Source organism: Carcharhinus amblyrhynchos, chromosome 30 (assembly GCF_965287045.1).
Source record: "Carcharhinus amblyrhynchos chromosome 30, sCarAmb.v2.hapA, whole genome shotgun sequence".
NCBI lineage: Eukaryota > Metazoa > Chordata > Chondrichthyes > Carcharhiniformes > Carcharhinidae > Carcharhinus > Carcharhinus amblyrhynchos.
Genome location: NC_137353.1, coordinates 32,386,007 through 32,400,789, shown reverse-complemented (window position 1 = coordinate 32,400,789; position 14,783 = coordinate 32,386,007). Strand labels below are relative to the sequence as shown.

General features: G+C 42.1%; 1 protein-coding gene across 2 annotated transcripts in view; it reads right to left on the bottom strand.

The window, feature by feature from the left end:
* Window positions 1-2,077: 2,077 nt before the first annotated feature.
* Window positions 2,078-14,783, bottom strand: part of c30h1orf174 (chromosome 30 C1orf174 homolog) — a 30,849-nt gene continuing 18,143 nt past the window's right edge. For both annotated transcript variants that reach the window (XM_080215023.1, XM_080215024.1), the window contains exons 4-5: window positions 12,863-13,021; window positions 2,078-7,841 (exon numbers count right to left, since the gene is read on the bottom strand). In XM_080215023.1, the coding sequence (XP_080071149.1) occupies window positions 7,767-7,841; window positions 12,863-13,021 (234 nt within the window). In that variant the 3' untranslated portion in view covers window positions 2,078-7,766. The remainder of the gene's footprint in view (window positions 7,842-12,862; window positions 13,022-14,783) is intronic.

Genomic DNA, 14,783 nt, shown 5'->3' with positions numbered 1-14,783 from the left:
GACAATGGTTTCATGGTCATCAGTAGACTTTTAATTCTAAATTTGTATTGAATTCAAATTTCACCATCTGCTGCGGTGGGATTCGAACCTGGGTCCTCAGAGCATTACCCTGGGCCTCTGGATTACAAGTCCAGTGACTATGCCACTGCCTCCCCTAAACAGGCAGCTCAATGCAATTCCTCATAAGGAAACTTAAGCACTTCAACTTCCTTTTGTCTCTGCCTTGTTCTTGACTCTCTGACGTGGCTTTATGCCATTCGTCCAAGACTTATGTTTGAACTGAACCTCTTTGTATCATTAAAATAACAATATTGGTCAGAAACAATTTCTTATTTCCTGTGTGATTGCTATATAAAGATGATGATGAGGAATAGAAAATAAAAAGTTTCCTCGAAACCAAACTGATTTCATTTCTAAGGTAACCTTAAAGCGTAGGGGGATAAAAATGAGTTACAGTTTTATTTTCAAACCAGAAGTGTTTATTTGAATTAAAGCAATTGTACAAATAGAGTATACAAGCACATTACACATACATTTCTCATACACTCCAATAAACCAATCACTCCTCTGTTTAAGAAGTTAATTCCTTTTATTCATCTTGATCTACAATGAAAAAAACCCATCCCTAACAGATTCCTGTATCTTCATAACAGGTGCAGCTCAGGGGAGGCAATATCTCTCAAAAAAGTTTCAATGAAGGAAATAAAAATCAAATCTAAATTCATTAACATTGATCCACAAGAACAAACGCTTTTCAATCTCTGAATTTATAAACATTTTTCTCTAAATTTCATAGTGCAAATATCAAAAATAGTATGAATTAAAAGTTCTCAATTTGAATTTTATTTTTACAGCACAATTTGCACCAATGTTGACTGAAAAGTTTATTTTTTTATATAAAAAGGTTGAGTTGATGTTGATACTACGCCCATTATTCTTCATAACACTTCATATCAATCATTTCCTAATCAGCCCACAAGATTTGTCTTTTTTCCCCTCTCCGGAAGGCAGTGTCTTATTGTGCACTTTCTGTCTTTAACACCTAATCTAAATAACGATTCTTCGTGTTGTGTGTGCCTTGACGAGTGTGTGCTGGCAGGCTTGTTTACTGTGTTGAGGAAGTGGGTTCTGCCCCCACCTATTGCCTACACATGCATGGGGGTCACTGGACATGAATTATCAATAATCAGGCTTAATTCTCCATCCTTGTATGATGTACGAGGAAGGTTTTTTTTTTACACGGAGGGTCATGGGTGCCTGGAACTCACTGCTGGGGGAGGTAGTGAAAGCAGGTGTGATAGGGATGTCTTGGCAAAGACATGAATAGGAAAGGAATGGAGAGATATGGTCCCCCGGAGGGTAATGAGTTTTAGTTCAGTCAGGCACCATGGTCGGTGCAGGCTTGGAGGGCCGAAGGGCCTGTTCTCATGCTGTAATTTTACTTGTTCGCTGTTGGGATGTTCCGGTGCCACTGAAAGCGAATGGAGTTTTGGCTGGAACGCCAAATTCTTCATTCTCACTCGCAATGAGTCCAACCACGGACAAGACCGGCCAATCAAACCCAATAAATCTCCTTAACCCAGGCGGATAAAAGCTAACTGCAGTTGCTGAATACCTCACCCCACTCTCTACCAGCTACCTCACTATGGATTTAATTTGGTACATTCCTTTGGCACGTTCTTGGTAAGGCTTATTCAACTCTTGCATCAATTTGTTGATCCATCATTGTCTGGGGTAGGGTGGGGGGTGGTGTCAGGGAGTGGGTGGGAATGAGTGTTCAGTACATTCTTAATCTAACCTCCAAGAAATCAATCAGTATCCATCGTATTACGAATATTGTCCAATAGATGCTATAGGTCTCACAACCAAAATGTGCCTAGTTGTCATCCAACTTCTCTAAATAGACTGACCACTTATTTGTCAAACAGCAAATGTTTTAACATTTAAACCATTTCAAGAAATCACCATCGCTATAGAAAGCAGAGGGTAACACCTTGTGGCAAAGTGACCTCAACTGGAAAGCTGGGAATCTGTCATTTATTTTCCTCCCAAGCCATTTCACTTTTTTTTGGGACACTGGTACAGAAATGTGAAAACATCACTTTATTATCAGTCTTGTAAACCTACACAGCCACATTTACTCAATTAATTAATCTATCTATCTATATCCCCCTGTCAACTCTTTGTGTCATCCTCACCACCTGCCTTCCCACCTATTTTTGTGGCACCCGCAAACTTAGCAATTCCCTCGTCCAAGTCATTTGTATCGTAAATAAATGTGACCTAGCACCGATCCCTGTGGCACTCCATCAGTTACATGTTGCCATCCTGGAAATTTCCCCCTTATCCCAACTTTACCGGTTAGGCCAATCCTCTATCCTTGCTAATATACTACCCCAACACCATAGCCTCTTATTGAACAGCCTTTTGTACAGAACCTTACTGAATGCTGTTGGAAATCTAACTATATTACATCTACTGCTCCCCCTTTATCTATCCTGCTCATTACTACCCCAAAGAATTCTAATAAATTTGTCAGGCATGATTTCCCCTTCATGAAGCCATATTGACCCTGCTTGATTATATTACACATTTCTAAACACTCTGTAATTTTCTTTATAATGGACTCAAACATTTTCCCAATGACAGAAGTTAAGACTCATGTTTTCTCTCCCTTTTGTTGAATAATCTCAGTCAATTTTTCTTAACTAGACTCAGTTATACCAAAATTACTTTTTGCACGAGTTGACACTTTTACTACTGAAATAAAAATGGCATTATTTTACCTCGTGCAGAAAGACTGTGCCACAAGCTTAAATTAGTGAAGGCTCCTCTAATTGCTCAGTCTTAGATTTCAGTTTATAAATAGATACAGATTGGTATACTTGCACAGTTCCTCCAGGGAAAAGTTCCAGTCCTGTATTGTGACTGTGTGTACGACGGCACATATGTCAAACGAAGGAAGGTTATGTAATGGAGAGAAAATGAGAAGGAAGGCCAGTGAAGGAAAATGTTTTTAACTGGATACAGGGAGTCTGAATGATTCTGGGTGATGGTGGGGCTACGTTACTCATTACACCAGGGGCTAGAATTTCCACGGAGCGGTAATCATAGTCGGATTGCCACTCTGCTCCTTTTTTACAGACCTTCGTCAGGAGCTGTGCACTTCTTGCATGACCTTTAGACTGGAGTTTGGGAATCGGGCAGCATGCCAGCTCCTGGGAAGCTTCGGGACAGCAGTGTCAGAGGAGGTGAAGCCACATCCTGTTTTTATGCTGCCATAAACCAGGAAGCTCAAAGACCTCAGCCTCTTTGAGAAGCCAGGGAGGAGGTAGATGTGTAAGGGGCGGGGGGGGGGGGGGGGGGGCGGTAGGTGGCCATCAGTGTGTCTATCCAGGAGTTAGAAGCGGTTTTAAGCTGACTAACTTTCCTGAATAACTATTCTGTTAAGAGAGTCATAACCATCCAAAGCCTCTGATTTTAAAGAGATAGTGGCCACTGCAGGATAATTGTCCATTAGAAATATAAACCTCCTGGGCAATTCTCACCAGTTTATTTGATAGTAATCCCACAAGCTTTCGAAAAAGGTGTTCCTTTATCAGGTGTGTTTGCAGCTAACCTGCAAAGACTTGCATTCTAATCAGTGTTCTGTAAACTGTGTGTGTCTTTATGTGCCTTTCTCTGATCAGAACCTTCCACACACCTGACGAAGGAACACTGTTTCCCAAAGCTTGTGGGTTTACTATCAAATAAACTGGTTGGACTCTAACCTGGTGTTGTGAGACTTTTTACTGTGTTTACCCCAGTCCACTGCCAGCATCTATCTCTACATCAGTTCCCACCACACAATCCTTTTTTGGGGAAAGGAAGGGGGTGGGGGGGGGGGGGTAAACACGGTTGGGGGGGTGGCATGGCAGGGATGGTTTGTGTGGCGACCCTAGCACATCTTCTGGGCCACCTGCCAGATACGTTGCCCCAGGGAACACTGGTACTGCACCCACCATTCCCCAGTGCAGAGCGCTTTCTTCAATGAGCCCAAGTTCAGTGGTTTATCTCTGGGTAATGGAGATTGTGGGTTCAAGTCCCACTGCAGAGGCCCAGGCGCCTGTTCTAGACTGATTCTGCCGAATGTTACCGATTAGTATAAAACCCCACGTTACTGTTCTGAAAAAGAGCAGAGGAGTTCTCCCTCATGCCCTGGTAATATTTAACCCTCCAGCAACATAATTAAAACAGATTATCTGGTCATTATCACATTGCTGTCTGTGAGGGTTCGCTGTGTGCAAATTTGCTGCTGTGTTTCTTTTTTAAGTTTATTTATTAGTGTCACAAGTGGGCTTACATTAACGCTGCAGTGAAGTTACTGTGAAAATCCCTTAGCTGCCACGCTCCGGCACCTGTTCGGGTACACTGAGCGAGAATTTAGCGTGGCCAATGCATCTAACCAGCACGTTTGCCAGACTGTGGGAGGAAACCAGAGCATCTGGAAGAAACCCGCGCAGATATGGGGAGAACATGCAGACTCCACACAGTGACCCGACCGGGAATTGAACCCGTGTCCCTGGCATTGTGAGGCAGCAGTGCTAACCCAATGTGCCATTAGCAGAGCAGCTACACTTCAAAAAGTACTTAATTTGCTGCAACGTGCCTTTGGACTTTGAGGCTGTGAAAAGAACCCTTCAGAAATACAAATCTTTATCTTTATACCTCACCAATTCTCCTATGACAAATATCGGATCCCAGCTCGGTCACGTGGTCGGCTGCACGTCAGAGTGGTGGGTTCACAGAGGAGTCACTGGGGTGGGGGATGGTAATCAGAGAATGGAACTTTTTTTTTAAAAAGTGCATATCCACTGCCTTCCCTCAGTGAATAGTATGGAAGTAGCAGAAGGATCATCAAACTGGTCACCTGTCAGAACTTCTTTCTATATTTGAGAGTAGGGTGGCTATTCCAATATGTTGGGAGGGCTCCTACAAACCAGTTCACGGGACTGGAAGAAAGGGAACAGGCAATGGGAAGATACATAAAACAACAAAATCAGTGGAGTAGCAGCTATTTATTTCTGGTGTAAGCTACTCTTAACATTTATCTGCTGTATTTAAAAACGTATTTTTCACCTGCTTCATAGAATCCCTACGGTGCATAAGGAGGCCATTCCCACAACAATCCCACCCAGACCCCATCCCTGTAACCCCACATATTTACCCTGCTAATCAGCCTGACACCAGGGTCGATTTATCACGGCCAATCAACCTAACCTGCACATCTTTGGACAGTGGAAAGAAACTGGAGCACCTGGAGGAAACCCACGCAGACACGGGGAGAACGTGCAAACTCCACACAGACCAGAATCGAACCCAGGTCCTTGCCACTGTGAGGCAGCAGTGTGAACCACTGTGCCACCATGACACTCTGCTTGTTAAAGACGTAAAAACAAAGTATGTAAAGAAACAGAATACGTTCTAATGATCAAGACCAACATTCTCCAGGATTATCATAAAAGGTTTCTGATTTCAAGAACAAAACTCCCAGACAATCTTCAAATGCTTATCACTCTGATCATTAATATAAGCCACAAGGAATCACAGAGCAATCACACAGGATGCTGTAAAAATCATTACTTGATATGTGTGCCTCTTCCTTCACTAAGTCCATCTCCCTGCAACAATAACTTCTTTCTTGCTGGTTCTGCACCTCTCCTAACCAAGTTAATGGCTTTCCTCCGGCTGCTTTACTTTTGCACACCATCTGACACCCGTACGTTCCCCGAATCATTTCAAATTCCATCTCTCTGTCATCCAACATACTAGCTGATTTCCAGCACAATAACCAGAGTTCCTGTCCATTGTGAAAGGGTAGAGCAACCCGACCCATGTTTAATATGAGCCAGGAGCAACATCACAATCTACCATGGTCTCAGAATGCAACCGTCCAGACCTACTCCTAAATCAATGAGCTTAAAGAGAAGAAAAATTTTTCAAAAACAGCTCTCATGAAATAGTTTATTTGTTTTAATCCATGCGATATAAAAATAACCGATTTTGATGGCTGACTGAAAAATTAACTACTTCTGAATTGAACCTCAATCACATCACTTCCAACTTTCTTCCTTTATCTTAAAGCAGTAAAATGATGTGCTGCATGTTCAGTTCTGTATTTCTGCTTGAAGAAAACACTGTTCACAATTCTTCACCTACTGCTAACTGGGTGCTAAAAAAACTGCACTGGGCTTTCTTTTGATATTTCTGAAGGTCAGTCAGCAGGCTTGAACTTATGATTGAAGTATTTGACACCAATTTAACTGCAGCTGGGGGTTCACACCTGATTCAGAAACCGTGGCGAAGGGGAGGTAGAAATTCTCTGAAAGAGTGTTGCCAACATCATTTATCCCACATGGTGGTGGTGCTGGTGGTGGGGGGCAGTGGTGGTGGTGGTGGTGGTGGTGGTGGTGCTGAGTACAGACCAGGCATAATATTTAGAGGTAGGAAGCTTCCTATTGAACAGTTTCAAATAGCATTCGCAGGTGACCATTGGCTGATACAGCACCCAAACAAGAAAATGACCCGAGAAAAGGAATCACATGCTCAATATTAAATCGAAAGTTAACAAGTCTTAACAATTTCCTTCCTTTACTGAAGAGGAAACCAGGTGAAGCAACAGTAGGCCTAAATTTTACTGAAGAAAAAACTTAAATGAAAAAAAACTTAAGTGATTAAACAAACAACAGAGGATAACTGAATTAGAGGAAAGAAGTGTAACCGAAAATGAGTTATAGCGTTGGCTTCCAAAGTTAAGAACATTCTGGAAAATTATCAATCGTCCCTATCATTTGATAAGAAATACCTTCTGTGCCAATTAAGGTAAACTACGCAACAAAATGTTGAGATGCTCCACCTATTCCTGTTGTTGGGTTTCGAACACAGCCACAGTGAGGACCGCCACTCTCCGACTCCCGTCTTCATTATTTGCTGCGGTGTCCCAATACGGTGCAATAATTGTTAAGATATTATTTAAAAAAGAAAGATCATTTCACTTCATTCACCATTCATAACAATCTCTAACACCTCCCCATCCCACAACTTACAAAGCTACAATGAATCATTTACCTGAATTGCAAACCATTCACTGAATTTTGATATGTTACCTCAAATCTGCAGAAATACAAGCCATTTTAGTATAACCAAAGGGATGTGTAAAAGATGATTTTCCAAGCCATACTACAATTCAAAATGTGATGCTTAGCTAAATGCTCTCAACTTCAAATCAATAATTATTCAAGAAAATATACAAAATCCAGAATGCCAGTTTTAAATTGCAATTAAGTGGCAGAACAGTCCAAATACTCATATTGGCAAAGACTCTGAACAAATGCCAAACTTATTCTGACGTTTACTCCCATTTTTAACTTAGAACAGTTGATGCAACGTAACCAGCCTTATTTTGATTTATTAAAAGCTATAGATGTGAATGCCAGGGCTATATTATTTTAAGTGCAAACTTAAATAAAAGGCTATTATAAAAGGCAAGGTATAGCATAAAAATCACAGAATAGAGCTAAAGTAACAAAGCCAAAATTTTGATTACCGGATACCACAGATTTAGGTTGTGCAATCATAGAAAATGTATTAGCTGGACGACTACTAAAATTGGCTTCCAAAACAAGCCAGGCCACAAAAATAACGCTCCGCTATTATTAGGTACGAAATCAGACATCTTTGGTTTGACTTGACTGGTTAACAGTTCCCATCTGCGCTTCGACAGATCATCACAAACACTTCTCCACCATGTCTGTTGCATTTTGCTGCAAAGAATTTACTTTCGTCTCGGTTCCCACAGGCACCTTTGAAGACAAAACATTGTTATTAGTTGCCAGGTTGGTATTTTTCACCTTCCTCAACTGACGACAAGCTGAGGAAATTTCATAAGAAATAGGAGCAGGAGTAGGCCATCTAGCCCTTCTAGCCTGCCCCGCCATTCAATAAGATCATGGCTGATCTGAAGTGGATCAGTTCCACTTTCCCGCTTTCTTCCCAATACCCTTAATTCCCCTGTCTATCAGAAACCTATCTACCCGTGACTTAAATATATTCAGCGAGGTAGCCTCCACCACTTCAACGGGCAGAGAATTCCAGAGATTCATCACCCTTTGAATGAAGAAATTCCTCCTCATCTCCACTCTAAACTGCCCCCCCACCTTATTTTGAGGCTGTGCCCTCTAGTCCTGCTATTTTTTCTTTTTCATGAACCCTGGAACCATCTGGGCCTTGAGGCTGAAATTTTTGTTCTCTCAGAGGTACGCAGAGCAGGTAGGAACGTACAGATGAAGCCCAAGATCAGCCACGGTTGTATTGAACGGTGGAGCAGGCTTGACAGACCATTCAGTCTACTCTTGCTCTTGTATTTGAGGAAGTGGCCCTGGAAACAGTAGATCCCCACTGGTGTTTGTTTTTTCCCCAAAATTCTTTGGGCTCTGGACTAGTTCCTACAGATTGGAGGGTAGCTAATGTAAGCTCGCTATTCAAAAAAAAGGAAGCAGAGAGAAAACAGGGAACTATGAACCAGTGAGCCGAACGTCAGTACTGGGGAAGTTGCTAGAGTCCATTATTAAGGATTTCATAACTCGGCATTTGGTACAATCAGACAAAATCAACATGGCTTTACAAAAAGGAAATCATGCATCTTTGATGATGTATCTAGTAGAGCTAACTCAGGGGAACCAGCAGAAGTGGTTTATTTAGACTTTCAAAAGGCTTTCGACAATGTCTCACATAACAGACAACTAGTAAAGTTAAAGCACGTGGGATTGCAGGTATTATCTTGAGATGGAGAGAAAGCTGGTTAGCAGATAGGAAGTAAAATGTTTATATAAATAGGTCTTTTTCTGAATGGCAGTCAGTGACTAGTCCCAGGGATCTGTGCTAGGACCCCAACTGTTAACATTATATATTAATGATTTGGAAGAGGGAACTGAATGTATTATCTCCAAATTTGCAGATGATACCAAGTTGGGTGGGAGGGTGAGCCACGAGGAGGATGCAGAGATACTTCAGCATGGTTTGGACAGGTTGCATATGGGCATGTGCAATGTGGATAAATGTGAGGTTATCCACTTTGGTAGCAATAATAGGAAGACAGATTATTACTTGAATGGGTGTAAACTGAGAGGTGGATTCTCAACGAGACCTTGGTTGTGCATCAGCCATTGAAAGTAAGTGTGCAGGTACAGCAGTTAGTAAAGAAGACAAAATGGTATGTTGGCTTTCATAGAGAAAGGATTTGAGTATAGGAATAGGGATGTTTTGCTGCAATTGTATAAGGCATTGGTGAGGCCACATCTGGAGTGGTGTGTGCAATTTTGGTGTCCTTATCTGGGGAAGGACATCCTTGCTCTAGAGGGAGTACATCAAAGATTTACCAGGCTGATTCTTGGGATGGCCGGTCTGTCATACAAGGAGAGACTAAGTCAGTTAGAGTTATATTCCTGCAGTTTAGAAGAGTGAGAGGGGATCTCAGAAACTTGTCAAATTCTTACTGGGTTAGACAGAGCAGATTCAGAAGGAAAGTTCCCAATGGTGGGGGAGTCCTGAACTCGGGGGTCATAGTTTGATGATAAGGGGTAAACCTTTTAAAACTGAGGTGAGGAGAAATTTCTTCACCCAGAGGGTGGTGAATGTGGAGAATTCACGACCACAGAATGTAGTTCAGGCCAAAACGTTGTCTGATTTCAAGAAGGAATTAGAGCGAGCTCTAGTGGCTAAAGGACTCAAGGGATCTGGGGAGAAGGCGGAGCAAAATCAGGATGATTCGAATTCGATAATCAGCCATGATCAAAACGAATGGCGGTGTAGGCTCGAAGGGCCGAATGGCCTACTCCTGCTTCTAGTTTTGATGTTTCTATTCCTTTAAAGCTTCATGTACTTTTGCTATTCTGTGGATTAGCCACAAAAGACATCTTTTCTTCTTCAAGGTTTTTCTTTTGAAGACTTCAAGTCAACAAATCTCCCTCTAGCCAGGATGGTGGGAGGGGGTCTAGTGTTCAGCACCGTTCACCACTTCTCAGATACTGAAACAGTCTGTGTCCATAAGCAGCAAAACTTGGACAACATTCAGGATTCAGCTGATATGTGGGAAGTAACAATCACGTCACATATGTGCCGAACAATGACCATCTCCAGCTAGAGAAAATCTAACCATTTCACCATGACATTCAGTGGCATTACATTCAATGAAACCATCCCCCCCACCCCACCATATCAACATCCTGGGAGTTACTACTGACCAGAAACTGAACTGAACAGGACGAGTCATATAAATAGTGTGGCCGCAAGAGTGACATGGTGGCACAGTGGTTAGCACTGCTGTCTCATAGCTCCAGGGACTGGGTTCAACTCCAGCCTTGAGTGAGTGTCTGTGTGGAGTTGGCACATTCCCCTATATCTGCGTGGATTTCCTCCAGGTGCTTTGGTTTCTTTCCACACTCCGAAGATGTGCAGGTTATATAGATTAGCCAAGCTAAATTGCCCCTTCGTGTCCCAAGATGTGTAGGTTAGGGAGATTGGCCATGGTAAATGCATGGGGCTACGTGGATAGGGTGGGGTGCGGGCTGGGTAAGATGCTCTTTGGAGACTCCGTGCAGACTTGCTGGGCCAAATGGCCTTTTCTTGCACTGTAGGGGTTCTATGATTCTATGAACAGCAGGTCAGAGGCTGAGAATTCTGCAACAAGTAGCTCATCTCCTGACTCCCCAAAGCCTATCCACCATCTGGAAGTGTTCGGAAAACAAGTTTTAGTATTTTTTACTTTGTAATATCACTGTCATATTCTCATATATTGGAAAACAAGCTTGCAGTTGTGTGATAGGTTTTACTGGATTAGAGAAAAAGTCACGTATTAATAAGGTGCGAAGGCAGTTGGTTTGATAGGGTGATAATCAGAGTAAGCCAGAAGAACGTGAATGAAAAGTTACACATCATTAAAGAGAGAAATGGTTTGAAGCTGGCTGCGGTATTTCAAAGCACAACATCTGCAGATTGGAAGATTGTAAATAGTTGAGGAAAGACAGGGTAAACACATCTAAAAATATAGGAGCCGTGATGTGAAAAATAAGGATTGATAAATTCTGGGAAAAAGGAACCTCTAATCTAGGAATTATAGGAAACAATAGAGGTTAAGATCACAGGGTAAAAAAGTAGATTTGAAAAAACATTGAAGACTGTGTTGGTAGTAGCTGATGAGATCGCAAAGAAGATAACAGGATTAACTGGTGAGATCACAGAGAATTCAGAGGTGTGGACAAGACCAGAGCTATGAGAATCAGATTGCTATCACCCTCAGAGAACACCCTCGGAGCAGCATGACATTGTGTAGTAAGGTTACTGGAATTTAATAGATTAGAAAATCTATAAAGGACTGTTGCCATGAGAGGGGGGATTAGCCCTGAGTATATTTTAAGCCAAAATCTGTTTAAAATCTGTTTTAAAATTACTGTTTAACGATGTGAAGACATTATTGTGTTAAGTGTAAGACATTAAGTATAACATTTCTTTATTTCAATAACGTTTCACTTTAATATAAAACCATCACAATTGGTCTGAGAAGTGACTTCCGATTTCAGAAAACCTCCATATAATACATTAATTGCAAAACCACTCTGGCAGCTGTTTCAAGTTTCCCTTTGCGATTTGGGGCCATGCCACAACACAAGGCACAAGTCGGGAGTGCGATGGAATACTCTCCACTTGCCTGGCTGAGCGCAGCTCCAACAGTGCTCAAGAAGCTTGACACCATACAGGGCAAAGCAGCTGGCTCGAATGCACCCCATCCATCACCTCCAACAACCACTCCCTCCAACACCAACGCAGAATGATACAGTGTGTGCCATTTACAAGATGCACTGCAGCAATTTGCCAAGGCTCCTTTGACAGCAGTTTCCAAACCCACAATCTCTACCACCTAAAAGGACGAGGGCAGCAAATGATGGGAGCATCACCACCAGCATACTCCCCTTCAAGCCACATTCCACCCTGACTTCTTCACTGCCACTGGATTAAAATGCTGGACCTCCCTTCCTAACAGCACTATAGATGTACACACACTCCATGTCACCAGCTCACCACCACTCGCTCAAGGGCAATATGGAGTGAGCAATAAAAGCTAACTGAGTCAGCATTGCCCACATTCTGAAAATGAATAAAAATAAAGGCTACTGAGAAATTCTACAGAATAGCACTCCACGGTTTATCACCAGATAGTATAATTCGAGCACAGCAAATGAAGCAATTTTATTGTAATTGCTTTCCATCGAAGGAGAATGGCTTTCATTCTGGTTGGCCATTAACATTTGAGAATGTGCATTTCTGAACTTAACTCAAAAGTCAAATTTCTCCCTTGAATGCAATTTCTCCTCATTGCTACTGGTGTCTCACTCCAGTTCATGATAGAGCATTGATGGTGATAAGTCAGTTTTGCTATCAACTTAGTCAAAAGTCAAACGTAGAACATTGGGATCTGGAACAAAAGACCTCAATTGCTTTACATTCATTCAAATCCCAGACAAATTCTTATGGAAAAGAAAACTGTGCTGTGAAGGGGGTGGGTGTAACTACTATTCCTGCTATTTTGTTCATCTCCCCTCTTCTGTTTCTCTCTCCATAAATACTGTCCGAGCATTTTCAACATGTTCTATTTCATTTCAGGTTTCAAGCATCTGCAGTATTTTGCTTTTGTACGCGTAACTGGTGTCAGCCACGAGCTGGACCATGAGGTACTCCCACTGACTCAGTGTCACTCTTCCTGTTGATGTCTGCTGGTGAAAACACTCCCATCATTAAGCAGTTCCCATAACAACAAGTCGAGTCATACCTCATTTTCCAAAGGCGGCAGGGCTGCTGACTCTCCTGCTCTCTCCACCACTGCCCTGTCCTCCAGTTCTTCATCCTCTTCATCTTTTGCAATGAAATGCCGCCTCCTGTACTCTCGCCTGGTGACGGAATCCACAAGAGGCACCGACTGTGGAAGATCCTGAAACATTCATGATGCTGTGTTACACCATATCTTTTATTCCACCTTCCCCCCCCCCGCCCCCGTATAGGGCACGAATGCATTATAAAGTTCCAGTGAGGACCTTGTGATATTTTTACTAGTCTTAGGCATACTTCTGGGGGGAAAGGGGAATTAAGTGTCAGAACTCACTGCTCACTCACTTTCCTTAACATAGGTTTATTCACACAACACAAAGAACACAGGCAGGGACTCCCTTTCCTGCCCCAAGTGGTAGCAACCAGTTCTTACATATTCTTAAGAATAATGCTCTAATCGTTGCCCATTTGAGAAGAGCTGCTCTCACTTACAACTAGAACACTCACTTCATTGCGAGGGGGTTGTAACATGAACATTAAGGTTGGTGCACTGACTCAATCAGGTGCAGGCAGATGGCAGAATGCTTGCCTTTGTCCATCAGTCTAGAGGATTAATATAGATGAATGCTAATCTCAACTGCTCGTAAGGATTATAAACCACTGTCACAGAATTATTCAGAACTCTGACATCTATATAGTATATTAATTGGAGCTTCACAAATTTGGACATTCAAACTTGAGTGCTAAAAATTAAATGATGAATCGGTGACAATGGTGTAATTTTAAAGAGTTTCTTCAATGCACCTTTACAATATCTCTGGCATAAACCCGACAGATATCAAAAAAAAAATTACAGCACAGGAACAGGTCCTTTGGCTCTCCAAGCTTGCACCGACTATGCTGCCCAATCGACCTAAAACCCCTTGGCCTTCCGGTAAGGGATTTTAATTCCGGTAAGGGTTCTATTCCCATCCTACTCATACATTTGCTCCCCGCAGCCCCCCCCCACCTTAAAAGTCACCAACGTATCTGCTTCCACTACCTCCCTCAGCAGCAAGTTCCAGGCACCCACCACCACGCCCCCCCCCACCCCCCCATGTAAAATATCTGCCTCATACATCTCCTTTAAACCTTGCCCTTCACACCTTAAACCTATGCCCCTTATCTCCCTCTAGAATATATTTCAAAAATAAATGCACGTGTTTAAACTTTAAAACTGCTTCATGGATAATAACAACCTGATCCTGCTCTGGACCTGTCAGTTATTAGATTCTGCCTTGAATTCAAATGGAATTTGGTTGCTTGAAAATAGTAAAGACCTTCTTACTTCACTGGTCATCAATCGCCCTATGGTTCTGGACAAAATGCAGACAAATTGCCCACCGGTTAAAAGCAGATCTGAAGATGAATCATTAAGATCCAAAACACTAACTCTGTTTCTTGCCACAGATGCTGCCAGACCTGCTGAGCTTATCTGGAAAATTCTGTTTTTATTTCAGATATCCGGCATCCATGGTATCTTGCTTTTATCTGAAGGAGTGTTAAGTTGGCTCACTGTTAGATGTGTAAAAAGACACATTACAGATGAGGATTACAATTTCCCAATTTAATGCACAGTGGCTAAATTTCCTGATATCATCAGTTTCTAATCACAAGCATTCCTGGCTAAGATTCTCTTTGACAAGGTTATTGAGTGATTTTCATTTCAGTCAAATCTTTCTTTCAAGAGAAAGCTTTGGTGACACTAAAGAGTTTCATAATACTGTTGGATACAGCTCCAAAAACATGTGCACTGGTAGATGATTTAGAATTGCTAGAATAACTAGAATCCATAGAATCACTACAGTGTAGAAGAAGGCTACTTGCCTTATCGAGTCTGCACTGACAACAATCCCACCAGGCCCTATCCCCATAACCCCACATAT